The sequence below is a fragment of the Actinia tenebrosa genome, unplaced genomic scaffold (genome assembly GCF_029948245.1).
Source record: "Actinia tenebrosa isolate PJP-AT-01 unplaced genomic scaffold, QUT_ActTen_1.0 PGA_scaffold16__25_contigs__length_10494907, whole genome shotgun sequence".
Lineage (NCBI taxonomy): Eukaryota > Metazoa > Cnidaria > Anthozoa > Actiniaria > Actiniidae > Actinia > Actinia tenebrosa.
This window is the reverse complement of record NW_028292576.1, coordinates 6,319,998-6,334,236: the sequence shown is the minus strand read 5'-3', so window position 1 is coordinate 6,334,236 and position 14,239 is coordinate 6,319,998. Positions and strand designations below refer to the sequence as shown.

General features: G+C 35.6%; 1 protein-coding gene across 1 annotated transcript; it reads left to right on the top strand.

Annotated features, from left to right (window-relative positions):
- The first annotated feature begins 7,734 nt into the window (after positions 1-7,734).
- On the top strand, positions 7,735-12,420 carry LOC148910667 (endothelin-converting enzyme 1-like). Its single transcript, XM_089031059.1, has 9 exons — positions 7,735-8,482; positions 8,676-8,726; positions 9,120-9,239; positions 9,697-9,771; positions 10,333-10,460; positions 10,738-10,972; positions 11,138-11,236; positions 11,329-11,415; positions 12,313-12,420. The coding sequence occupies exons 1-9, from the start codon at positions 7,835-7,837 to the stop codon at positions 12,418-12,420; spliced, it is 1,551 nt and encodes a 516-aa protein (XP_088887185.1). The 5' UTR covers positions 7,735-7,834.
- The last annotated feature ends 1,819 nt before the right edge of the window (positions 12,421-14,239 follow it).

Sequence of the window (14,239 nt, the reverse complement as noted above, 5' to 3'; positions counted from 1 at the left end):
AATAGGAATTGGAAATTTAATAAAATGCTGGAACTGATTTTGTGCGCAAAAGGGTCAAAAAAAAAAAAAAAAAAAAAAAAAAAAAAAAAAAAAAAAAGAAACGAAAAAGAAGATAACTGAGGCTCTGATCGATTCGAAGAGGAGATTAAAGCGAAGGAGTTTATAAAGCTGTATCTCGTGATCAATGATATGCCTTCCTTTGAAATTTTTTAGGCGGGAAGTATTTCCTAAGTCCCGGTTAAATAAACATTGTTGAAATGTTACCACTGAATAAATAAGGATAAGCATGATATAAATAAACCAAATGGGATTGACAGTGCAAATCTACAGAGTAGCTCTCACCACTGAACTTCAATGGAGTTTAGTAGTGGGGGTGGCGAATGAATCAGAGCGAAATAAAGTTGTATTATCGACTCGCCGTCGCACCCTGCCACCCGCACATGTAGGTGTTTATAGTAATCTGTTATTCTCATCGGTATTTCACTTATGAAATTCCACCCCCTACACTTTGGCTCACGCGCACACTGATCCGCCGCAAAAACCCACCCCCCCCCAAAAAAAAACCAGCTCTTGTGCATTATATCTAATATCACTATACACCAGCTATTTTAAAAACCCAGGTGCAACTGAATCCTGCATACTGAATAGGTATTCCAACAGTGTTCCACGACCAAAGGGCCTTGTGGGTCTCGTTAATTTGAAATCAAAAGTTTAGTAGGTACCATGGGTGGCGTTCGCGGCTAAACGCGCCGGTTTGCCACCGCTGTGAGTTCTAAGGGTTTTTTTTTTTAGGTTCACTGGTTCGAGCCCTCTGCGTAGCCACATGTGAATTGTTTGTTTGATGTGGTGTTCTCTCCTTGCTACGAGGGTTTTTTTCCGGGTTCTCCTGTTCCTCCTCCCTCCGTAAAAATCAACGTGAGTTGAGGTTGTGTGCTAGAACACTGATTGAATGATGTGGTGTGTGTGTCAGCGAAAAAAGTGTCCCCAATTAGTGCGAAAAAGCGCTAGAACGACTAGACAACTTCAATAAAAGGGATTTAGTTATTTTATATACAACAATTTACTCTCTACATGTAGGTAGTATATTGTTTCAGAGGGATTACACTAAAAATAGAATAAATAATAATTATTATCCTTCTTTAGACAATGTCACTATGACCCACAATATATACACTATGTTTTCAATAAACGTTGTCAACGCCAAAGGCGAAAAGCGATAGGTACGTCACTCCGACATGGAAATGGTTTCGTTTATAAAACAAATAACATCGAATCAGTCAAACACTAAGGTCCATGACGAGAATAAAAAGCAAACCAAGTCAATTCCAACTATTCTTGGATCTCCTATTGCCTTTGGCGATGACAACGGTTATTGAAATAAAGTATTTATACCTGGTAATAACGATAACTACTAGTTAGCGCGCGGCTAGTTTTGCCTTTGCACGGCAGGTGATTTTTTCTTTGCGTCGTTGTTTTATCTATTTTTACAACGAAACAAGTTTTTAAAAAATTGAAGATTAGTATCACTCGAATTTCGGCGGCCCTGTCCACGTATCCGGAAATTTTTTGTATCCGCAATTTTTTTGATTTTTATTTTTTTGCGGACACCGAAAATGTTTGCGTCCACACGCAACGTATTCGAATCGTTTTTCACCGTCCACACCTGTCCGTTTTCGTAGAATTGCGGATACGGTCTCAAAATTTGAGGGCACGTGTGGACGCAAACCCGTAATCCGTAAAAAAAAAAATTTGCGGATACAAAAATTTGCGGATACGTGTGGACGGGGCCTGAAAGTAAAGCAAAGTAATAATTTCAATACATAAAGTTCTGTAAATCCTCATGGGAGTCCTCGTAAATGTTCAACTAATTGAATACATTACGAGGATAAACTGGTTCTTCAGCTACTTTAATTGATAATATCTATCTGAATACATTTGATCAAGTTGAGAACTATCATCCTCGATTCTTGTATAGGAAATCGCATGGTTTCGAGTGCACATTGGAATAAATTTGCACGAGCGGGTTTTTCAAAAAGTTCAAAATTGCACGAGCCCTTTCTTGTTAATAATATAGATGCAAAAATTTCGAACCAAAGTTAGATAGAAAAAAGACGTGTTGGAAAAAATGCACGAAGCGAAGAACTCGTTTGTTTCGTCAAAAATCAGTTTTACAAAACAATATTTTATTTACAAAACAGGAAAGAAATTTGAATAACAAAGATTACTTTTGATCTTTAAAAAGTAAAAAACATATGTTTTTTTTAGAAATCATTTTTTTCATCTTCAAGACTAGTTCAAATATTTGACATGTTTTGAGAAAACAAGTAAGCATATTGCGAAGAAATTCTGCAAAGCTTTCATAAATCATCAAATATCCTCTTTTTTCAATTCCTAAACACTCAAAGGAAAGTTGAATAAGCTGCTTTCTTTGTACAGAAGTATTATGTACCTCTTTACGGATAAAGTAGGCGAAAGCTCTTGAAGTTTCAACATCAAGTTTCGACGTCTCTCGTCTTCAACTTTCGCGTCAAGTGACCTTGAACAGCTGTAACATGGCCCAACTGATGTTTTCTTTCCTTCTTAATTCTCAAGTAACAAGCAGCGAGTCCTCCTTTTGTCATTCTCAACCTTTTTTGCTGGTTTTCAACTGATGAAGCTTGACTTTTTTAGCATTTTGAATCCATTTTTAAGATGACAATTCGCCATCTTGAATTTTCTGAGAACTTCCAGAGAGGGAAGGCTGTTCTGTTGCTATGACAACTGCTGTGATCTGATTGGCTAGTTTGAATTTCTTTTGTCTTTTCAACCAATCACTGAAAACGTGTTTCACATTTTTGCACTGGGTGTTTCAGGAAAACAGCACTGCTCTCAACCAATCAGAATTTAGAAATTTTTGCATCTATATTATTAACACTGATATTTTCTGACCATCTCCTGTTTTTATCTTAAAGTATGGAACAATTTCAAAAAGATTTTTTAAGAGAATCAACAAAGGTGTTTTTTCAATTCAAGGAGAAGAAAATTTTGCTTATGATATTTCCCGTGTAGACTGGTCTGTGATATATGAATCTAACGATCCTAACAAGCAGTACAATTATCTATCAATACAATGAATAAGCTGATATGACAAGCATTTCCAGGTTAAGAATGTGCGAGGTTAGTTCAAGTAGTATGAAATATCCCTGGATTACCCCAGGGACATTACACTCTATTAGAAAAGAATAAACTGTATCGAGTAAAACTGAAAATCCATCTACAAAAAACCGTTACAAAATTTTGTAACTACCCGCACCAAGTTGAAACATTTGATTAGAACCGCGAAAAATGAATATTACAATCATGTTTAGATAAGGCTTCAAGGCAATGTCAGAGGTTACATGGAAAGTCATTGATGAAATATTAAATAAGAAAACAATCACAATCTAGTAATATTCCCTATGTAATGTAGAATAACAAACGCTATACAGGGACGACCGTCATAGCCAATGCTTTCAACATCTTCTTTACAAATGTAGGCCCTTCTCTAGCTAAGGAATTTAGTAATAATACCACCTGTTATAAGAGTGGATGAAGATACATTGTTCTAACGAATTAAACTTACAAGCAATATCGGCATTTTAAGTCAGATGGACTTTACAGCCTTGACTGTTCCAAAGCTGTAGGCCATGATTCGTTATCCACCATACTTCGTAAAGAGGTGGCAGAGTTTATATGTCAGCCACATCTTTCATATTCTTCCATTAATGCTAGTACATTTCCAGACGAAAATGAAAATTGCAAAGTTGTTCCTGTCTTCAAAAATGGTGATCGTGATCAAGTTTCTAATTACAGACCCATAGTATCATTATTGTCCCCTTTCTCGTGAAATATTCGAAAAAATCATTTGTGAAAATTTAACTGAACACCTTGAACGCAACCACCTGCTTTATGATTGTCAATTCGGCTTTAGGAGAAAAAAAAAAACACAATGATGGCAATTCTTGATTTCGTCTCTAGAATAAATGATTCGATTGATAACGGCAAAATTTCCTTAGGGGTATTCCTCGACAACTGTTTGCCATGATATTCTACTTGATAAACTTTCTTATTATGGTATCTCGGACAGTATGCTAAAATGGTTTCAAAGTTATCTCAAGGATCGAAAAGCAATATGTTTGTATTAAAGAAGAAAAATCAAATTATTTGCCAATATCGTATGTGGTGCCGCAAGGGTCAATACTTGGACCTATATTATTTCTCATTTACGTTAACGATGCTCAATTTGTAACAAAGACTATTCACTTGCTATTATATGCTGATGACATGAATCTTGTGTTCCATCATGAATCAGCTAAAAATGCTGTCCAATTCTTGAACAAGGAACTTGCTTTACTTGATGGATTGGCTTCAGACGGTCAACATAACAAAACAAAATCGCATACTTGGTTCTCGCCAAAATTTAAGAGTATTGTGGCTGGCATACGTCCAGGACTTATTGCGTTTCAAAACCAATAGCACAAAGTTTTTAGGGCTGTTGTTAGGCGAACACTTGTCGTGGGATTCACACATTAAGTATATCTCAAGGAAAATTGCTAAATCAATTGGAATCTTGTATAAATGCAGACCACCATCTCAATCTTGATGTCTTGAAAAGTTTATACTTTAGGTTTATTTATTCGTATTTATCATATGGCGCGTTAATATGGGGCAGTAATTATAAAACAAAGTATTACCTATTCATATTTTACAAAACCCAAGAACTCCCAGTAGGCCACTCTTCCAAAAACTGGGAATTTTAAAACATCTTCGAGATACATATAAACATGTAAATCAACAATTGCCCGACATTTTCAAATAATACTTAAAGAAGTTCAGTTTTCTCACAGCTATAATACTCGCTCTGCATTCTCTGCCCCATGTAAAATTGAATTATGGTAAATTTGGCGTGAAATACGCAAGTGCGGTAAGCTGGTACGATGTGCCTTTTGAAATAAAAGCAAGCTCATCTCATAAGGTGTTTAAAAACACGTTATAAATTTTTTTTATTATCGCAATAATACTACTTATTTTGCTTACTTGTGTATCATGGATTATTTGTAATCAATTTTCAATATTCTAAATTCTCAAACTATACTATTCACATTTTTGTAATTCTCTTTTCCGCTACTTTTAACCATATTTTTCCTAATTACTACTAGGGTGTAGGAAGTTTCTTCATTAACCCTTGGGTTGTATTCCTGCACTCTACCACCATAATAATTTACCCTTATGTTTTTTCATGTATTATTTTATATTTTTGTAAGTGGAAATAAAAAAAAACCCTAACTAGACAACAGAACTTGGTTTTACATTGATAAAGGACGGTGAAGTTCTTATCACAGTTCATAATATTCCCGTGACAGTTCTTATAGTGCGCGCCAACAGCACTTGCTTTGTGTTCATGGATCCTTTGATAGAGATGTCTGCACGTGTATCCGACATCACCTGCTTCACACAGATCACACTTGAAAGAATAGACCACATTCCCTACTTCTACTTCTACAGCTAAATCATATTACTTCTAAAGCACGGAGTTACAGCCTCAGCTGCAAAGCCAGGGTATGAGCCATTAATCTATGAACACGTCATTCAATCCATATATGGGTACTCTTTTGCAGCTTTGCACTTTTCGCAAGATGGAGAAGAAAAAAAACAAAGGCATTTTACTACTGTGCTGCGACATGCAACCCAGTAATAATCTAGTAGAAATGTTATTTTGAAGTTTTCTGTAACTTTGCGAGAGTGAAGTGTGAAAGATCACCAATATATACATTTGCCCCAAGTGTTGTTCTGATACCAGTATCGCGCCAAAAGAAAAAAAAGGCACAAATTTCACGACCATTTATTCTATTTCTGAAACTCGAGGATTGCCAAAAGAAAGCTGAACATTATATCTTCCAAATGCATATTTTGCAGTCTTTTTGCTGTACTGGGCTGCTACGAAACACCACTTTATCGTCAGGTGAATGGAATCATATCACGGCTACAGTTTTACTGTGCATTGAACTCAGTGGAGCTCGAAAATGGGTTCTCAAAATCTTAGAATTTCAAACAAATGTACAAAATCTAGACTGAAGATAGCTAATAGGGAATATTCCCACAGCTATACACTAATAGTTGTCAAGTTTTATATTGTCAAGAGTATTTCCGAGCGACACTAATCTTGGGCTAATCGATTTTGAAAGTTCTTCCATTTCCTGACACGTGCCTGCCTCGTGTTGGTGTTTGGTCGCGCGTGATCTCTTTCACGTAACTTGTTGGGCCCCCCCGCAACAATTTACTTCAACTTCAGGGGCAAATAGACTTTCCTCCCTCGTATTTCTAGTTCATATATTATTTATCTCACAAACAATTAAGGGACATCTTAAGGGGAAAGCAAGGCTATTTTATAAGCCTTATCGATGCTATTGTGGACAATGATTTTGATAAATTGTATCCTTAAAACCATCTCTACTACATAGATGTTCTCTCTGAATGATGTTAGTGATGGCTATTATATATAAAGAAGATATAGTCATTAGAAACTGAAGTGGCGCACTCAGTACTGGGCAATAGAGCGGATGCAATTAAACCGTGAAATAAAATCAAACTAAATACTAACTAATAGTATGTATTTAGTAACTAATAGTTGCTATCACTCAACCAGAACATTTATCATACAAAGACAAATACACAAGAGACCATTTGTGTCTTTTGTTTAATAAATGTTCTGGTTGAGTAATAGTGACTATTAGTCACTAAATAGATACTATTTGTCAGTATTTAGTTTGATTTTATTTCATGGTTGAAGTGCATCCGCTCTAGACCAGTTTAGAGTTTCAAATTCTATTCGGATTACAGACTTATTTACTCATTCTTGCCCTCGTATCAGTGTCTAAATATTCACAAATACCAACGGTAAAGTAAAGAATGCACAACTTCAACAAAACAAACAGTTTGAAATTCCACGGACCTTCACTGGAACATTAATATTCTATATAAAATCGAGGCTAACCCTGAGCAACAGAGAACTTCGAATCTCGAGTATTAAGTAATGTAAGTTTGAGCATGACAAACTGGTAACATGATGTCGTTAAGATACATGTCGTGATAATGAGATGCCTTGGAGTGTGAAAATCCTTGGACAAGCAAATCATCTCATTGACAGTTTACCGAGTTCCGTAAGAATTTATAAAGAGCTATGAAAAAAGACACGAAAATTACTGTGGAAAACTGATACGATATTAAAAGCGCCGGAAATCGCTAAATCCTTATTAGTGTTGTTTGTTAAAGTCGAGGACAAAACGTACAAGGGATCCTGAACATGGTTGTCGGTGTCACATTTAAAGATGGCGAAATAAAACTACATATATAAGTTGGTCGCTACTTAAAGATTTATCTTTCACCTTGACAGACACATGCATTAGCTCATAAAAAGAAGGGGGAAAGAAAAAAAAAAAAAAAAAAAAAAAAAAAAAAAAAAGCAAGAATGACATTGCCAAACGAAATCGGGTTTAATTACCTACAAGAAAAGAGGTTTCATCCCTCCATATTTGCTCTTCTCTTAGATGTTATCTGTGTAACACTCTTGTGAGTACCTAAATTTGCAAATATATAAGAATATAAGTGAATATCGTTCAAATATAAGTGAATAGGTCAAATATTTTTGTATCCGATGTGAAGGGCCCAACAGGTTATGCTGGTCTCACAACATTTAAGTAGCATTACTTAATGGCTTTTTCAAATTTAAAATATATGACCGTGGAAACACACAGAGAACTACGATATAGTAAGTTCAGTAGTTGAAGCAGTTTAATGATATACAGGTCGAAGAAAGATGTCACTACAATCATCAGTATGTTGTCTGTTGGTAACCCTTTTTATGCTCCTTATACACGTACAAGCGAGTCGGATCGTCAAGGACGGCGTTTATAATAGCGCAAACACTAATGGGGAAACTCGAGCAAGAAGTACAAAGCCGCGTAAAGAATGTACAACCCAGGAATGTATGAAGGCAGCCTCGCTTGTTAAATCAGCCATGAATTTATCTGCAGACCCTTGTACAGACTTTTATCAATACGTCTGTGGAGGATGGATCCAGAACAATCCCATACCAAGCGGTACACCGTATATTGTCACTTTTTCCAAGCTTACCGATGAAATAAATAAGAGTATTTTAAAGCGAAAGTTGGAAACAGGAATCAACAACATCCCAGGAGCGAGTACCCAACTGATGCGAATACCATCAGATGTCTACCAGTCCTGTATGAGTTTGGCTACGATTGATAATGTCGCTGACGGCCCTTTGCGACAACTGATCCAAGATCTGGGTACTTGGAGTATGACTGGACGATGGAATGAAAGTAACTGGAACTTTGTGAATGCAATTGCTACAATTCATCGAGAGTATACGTCCGTATCAGGGCCGTTATTTTCAGTTCAAGTTATTGTGAACGCACACCATAATGATGAATACATTATAAAGGTAATCAGCTATTTCTTACTTATCGACTACTCACAGAGCCATCTATTTATCCCCCCCCTCCATTCATCCATCTACCCCTCAATATCCATCCATTTATATCACATCAAGAGACTATGATCTCTTGATAACACCCATCCATTCCATTTATTTATTTCAATTAAAAGTCTGACTTAGGCTCATCGATTTGTTTTAGATTGACGAAGCTGGACCCAAAAAGGCTACGAATAGGTACAGAAATGCAAAGGTAATTGATGTCAGATGTTTAATTATAATTTATCAATTTATGGTGCATGAATATTAATTAAAAGAAATTTTCAAATGATGCTGATTCTGATGCTGATAGTCATGATGATGATGATTAGGAGGAGGAGGAGGATGATAATGACGATGAAAATGATGATGATGATTATGATGATGGTCAAGATGATAATGCTGAGGATGATGATGATGGTGATGATGATAATGATAATGATGATGATAATTATAAAGAAGAAGATGATGATGGTGATAATGATGAAGATAATGCTGATGCTAATGATGATGATGATGATCATTATCATTATTATTATTAATAACTATTATGAGGACGCGACCAGACGTACTTAAAAAACTGTGTACGTTTGTTCCTTTCACGTAGTTTCTTGCAGCCTACAAGAAGTATATCGAAGATGTTGTCAAGTTGTTGGGCGGCACGAACAATGCCGTAGTTTCCCAGAAAGCACAAAAAATCATTGACTTTGAAACCAAACTTGCAGGGGTAAGTAAACTAATACCGCATTAGGTTCTTGAAGAAGGCAGGCAACCAGGGACGCAAGGATAGGAAGAAAGAAGGAAATAAAGGCTCTTCTTTCACTTGATTCCAATTGGAACTTAGAAACTATTTTTTTCAATCGAAGGAGGAAACTCGGAGAAAAATCCTCGAAGCACATGAGAGAACCAACAAGCAACGACAACATACGACTCACATATGACATCGAGCCAGGCGGGACTCGAACCCGGGTCACTTTGGTGAGATGCGAGCGCCCTCACTGCTAAGCAACCATCGTTTCCCTTAGCACGCTTCACTAACACTGCTACACGTGCTTCGCTTCGTGATCCTAAACTGGATTTTCTCGTGCCCCTACAGCTCCAGCCTTTTATCTTCCGTAACTAAATATTCATCTTCCAAAAGATATAAGCCAAATTAGATCTCACCATTGTATCCTTTTTGTTAGATAACGATACCGCCACACGCCAAACTCCTCTACCATAGAATGTCCATCAATGAACTTCAAAGAGATGCTCCTCAGGCATGTAATGAATTATATCTCGACATCTGACTTAATTATGCAGATGCCTTTACATTTCACATTTAATTCTCATCATTATCATCATCATCCACACAATCATCATCATTATCACCATTATAATCATTATAATCATTATTTTTATTATTGATCATGGCCATCATCATCATTATCATCATCACCATCATCATCATCACCACCATCATCATCAACACCATTGTCACCTGCACCATCATTATCATCATCACCATCATCATTGTCATCATCACCACCACCATCATCATCGTCTTGACCATCATTATTATCATCATCATCATTATTATCATCATTGTCATCATCACCACCATCATCATCGTCATCAACATCATTATCATTATCATCATCATCATCATCATCATCATTATTATCATCATCATTGTTATCATTATCATCATCATCATCATTATCATCACCATCATCACCATCATCATCATCATCATCATCACCATTATCATCATCATCATCATCTTTATCTTCTAATGGCTTTCAATTGGTTAAAAGTTCTGTTCATGATTTTATATTTAGTTTGATTGGCTCAATCACCTAAATAGGGTGTTGGCACCTAAAACCGTGCTTGGGAGCGAAATGATCGAAGTTCCTACACTGCTTTACTTAAAAAAATGTATGGAATTGGTGCGGAATGAATCGAAAAGGTATGAAGGTGTCTTTACATGCATTGTCGTCTTTAGGATACTAAAGGAGGTAACGCCTACCTACCTACCTACCTATACATACTTCCCTACCTCCGTACCAATGTACCCACCTACCTATAACTTATCAATAAACCTATCTAGCTATAATCTATCTGTCTGTCTGCCCATCTAGTACCTACTCACCTAGCTACCTATAACGACCTAATTTTATCGGCTATCTAATTACAATATTCAACAAAGAATGACAAAAGTTGTAACCTTATCTATAACCCTATAGTGTCTTGGCGAACTACCTTGTGTGGTATGTGATCCAGGATGAGATGTCCTTCATGTCTGAGCCCTATAGAAATGCAAGCATGCTATACAAAAGAAGCACAAGTGGGATTAGAGGCCAAGAGGAACGATGGAAAGCTTGTATGAAATATGCTAATAGTAGAGATTTCGTTGGTGACATCATAGGCGCGTCATACGTAAGGGACAATTACACCAAAGTGGTACGAAACCAAAACATGGTATGTGAGGGACCTATGCTTCCCATCTTTTCCTCCTTTCTACCATCTTTCCTTCTATCAACGTTTTCATTAATATTCAATGTTTTCATTCGCTCCTTTTTTCCCCTTTTTTTTATTCCCACTTTATTAATTTATTTATCTGCATCAAAATCCTTATCATTAAAGATCAAAGGCATCACAAACGATATACGAAAGGCTTTCAAAGAGAACGTCAAATCACTAACATGGTTAGACGATACCACCAAGAATACAGTGTATGACAAGGTACGTAGTGCACTTGGTATTATATAAGTACTTGTGTAATTTCCTTCAGTCTTTTTCGTTTGGTTTCTGACATCGATTGATTCATCCTTTAGCTTGATGTTATGAGAAATGAAGTGGGTTTTCCTTATTACTTTGCTAATACAACGTCATTCACAAGTAAATTCAGCAAGTATGATAATGTAAGTATATACTCTTTAGAGTAACCATAGAATCGATCATAAGAATATAGATTAATGATCTTTTTTTTTAAAAACGTCCAGTGTAAAAAATATTTTCATGGTTTGATGCCATCATAGTTAATGAAGTGGAATGGTTAAGAAACCAAATGTTCTAGGTTTTGGTTCGACTTTATCCATTGTTATATACCTATTTCAATAAAGTTAGTCACCAAAAACCTAGAAAGCTGTGATCACTGAGAATCATTGGAAAATGTTTTATATTCAACAAGTAAAGCTTTTGGCACAAACTGAAGCAGTTGAGGATGCTCAGAGGAGGTGAACTTGTAACTGGTAGAAGATCTCAAGTCTATCAACAGTTATCAAGCGGTTGAAACGTGTAAAATGTATCTATCCATAATCCTTGTCGGTCTCAGCTTTGTAGCTTTTTCAGGTGACTAACTTTATTGAAATAAGTGTATGACGTTGACCGTGTACAGAGAAGGGAACAATTGCTTCGTTTGTTCACAGTATTAAGGAATATAGGAGCTTTTACGTCCTTAAATAGTTATTATTTGTTAATTAATCGTACAAGATTAATATCAATTGTATATTGAAAAGGAAAATGCCTTTTTTCATGCTTTCTTATTTATCATCTAAAACTTAACTGTATCTGCGCGGAAATAGTTATCCGCATGCTTTGTTGCTTTGTGGTTATCCAATGGAAGTTTCCACTTTCAAAATGTTCATACATGAAAATAATAAGGAAAATGAGTATTTTCAGCCATACTTGCTTTGGTTCCTTGTGCACGGTATCACGTGATGGTACGGTTCAACATCAAACGCAAAACAATAGCTTTGTTGTATGGAGTTTCCAAACCATTCCACTCCATTAACTATGATGCCATACATATTTCATAGGTTATTACCTGTAACTCCAACTTTCACCAGAACATGATAGCGATAACCAAAGCAAAGAACAATGCGCGTCTGGGGAACTTTAAGACAACAGCTGATAAAAGAGAGTAAGAAAACGAGTATTTTAGTTACATCAATATTTTGTAGTCGGCATTTATTTATTTACTCATTCATTCGTCTTTTACTTCCTTCTTTCTTTCCTTTCTTTGCCTACCCATCCGTGTCCGTGCAATGTTTTTATTAAATTTCAAAACACGGCCCTGCAAACTTCAAAGAATTTTTAATACAGAAAATATCGGTAACAGATACTCAGAATAACAGAGCTTTTTTTCTGATTTTTATTTTCAATTGTTTCTTGTTTGGTTGTGTGTTCTGGCCACGTTCTGTCTAGCATCTGGTTAAGATAGAATATATATTTAGGCACTGCCTAAAAGCGGAGCTCCCGATACGGAAGTCACAGGGAGAACACATAATAAAAACCATGCAGTGAAATCGAATCAAAATGCAGTACATTTTTTTTTTGCGCGATTATACTCTCCCACTTAGGAATTTTGTACACAACTCACCACCACTCTCAGGGGCTAGTTTTGTTCTTGGAAGATTTTCTTCGACAAAATTTTCCAAGGCCGACAGTTTTAGGCTTTGAATCTCTTTTACTTAAAGAAAAACGAAAGATAACTACCGATAATACAATACAATATCAAGTTTAGTGAAATTTTCCTCGGATGTCTTTAATTGAAATCGAAAATATGGAGATTTAGGACAAATCAAGATTAACAAAACAGACTTGAAAACTGGTTAAGGTGAGCAGAAAATAACCTCTTTGTTATAATAATTTCGTCCTTTACAGAGCGAGACGAAGTTTACATTCAGTTAAACTTGAAAAAACAACTGAGACAAAATAGAAAATAATGCAAAAGGCAATGCAAAATACAAAATGACGAATTTCTTGCCAGTAAATTGGCGTTTGTAAATTTTTTGAGTATTTTTTAGCTTTTTAAAGCGAAAGACAAAGTCTTTATACAATAACATCTCTCATTTTTATAATCATACTTGCTTGAACAGCATTAATAAACAGTTGAATATTTGGTAACAATTTATATTTCATTCAAAGATTAAATAAATTATCTGTGGAAAGATATAGAATTATTGAATGAAAGTCTTCTTTGTTTTGCCAATGGAACCCCGCAATAGGAAGCGAACAAAGCTGCATTTTTCTTGAATGAAAAACATACGATAGTTGGTTAAAACAAACCGAATTGTTAAGAGGGGATGTCAGCAAAGGTCGAACATTTTGTGGCAACGGTCGAAAAATCGATTTCGCTCATATTCTAACCTTAGGTAGGCCTTATTCTAACTAGAACCACTATGTAGTTTGTTTTTAAAAATATCGCTTATTTTACGAGAAAAACGAGAAAATTGATTTTTGCGGATTTCAGCCTTTTGACGGCGGAAAGAAATCGACTACTTCAGAGCCTTCGCGTCGCAAAGAAAAGTAATTCAGACATATAAAACCATTATAATCTTATCAATTGGTATCTAAACTTGTATTAGGAAAATGTTCAGCTATCTCAGTTTCCTTTTTCAAGACGAAAAAAATTTTTTTTTGACCCATACATTTTACAATACCAAGAGTATAGAAAGTTTTAAAAAATATTTTGGTATGTGCTATATAAAATAATTGGCTAAAATTTGGGCTAGTTAAAGTTAAGATGCTATATAATCTTATTCCACTGAAATTTGGTTGGGTAAATTATTTATCGCGTAAATAAAAAGCTTGAAATTCTTAAAAAATTCAGCGATTTCTCTGTCGGCAAAGATCAGTCGATTTCAATAGTTCTGCACAAACAACGCAATAAATCCGAGTTTGTTCGTTTTTCGAGCAATAATCTAAAGCAAAAATACTTTAAAAGGCCTAAGTTATTATTTT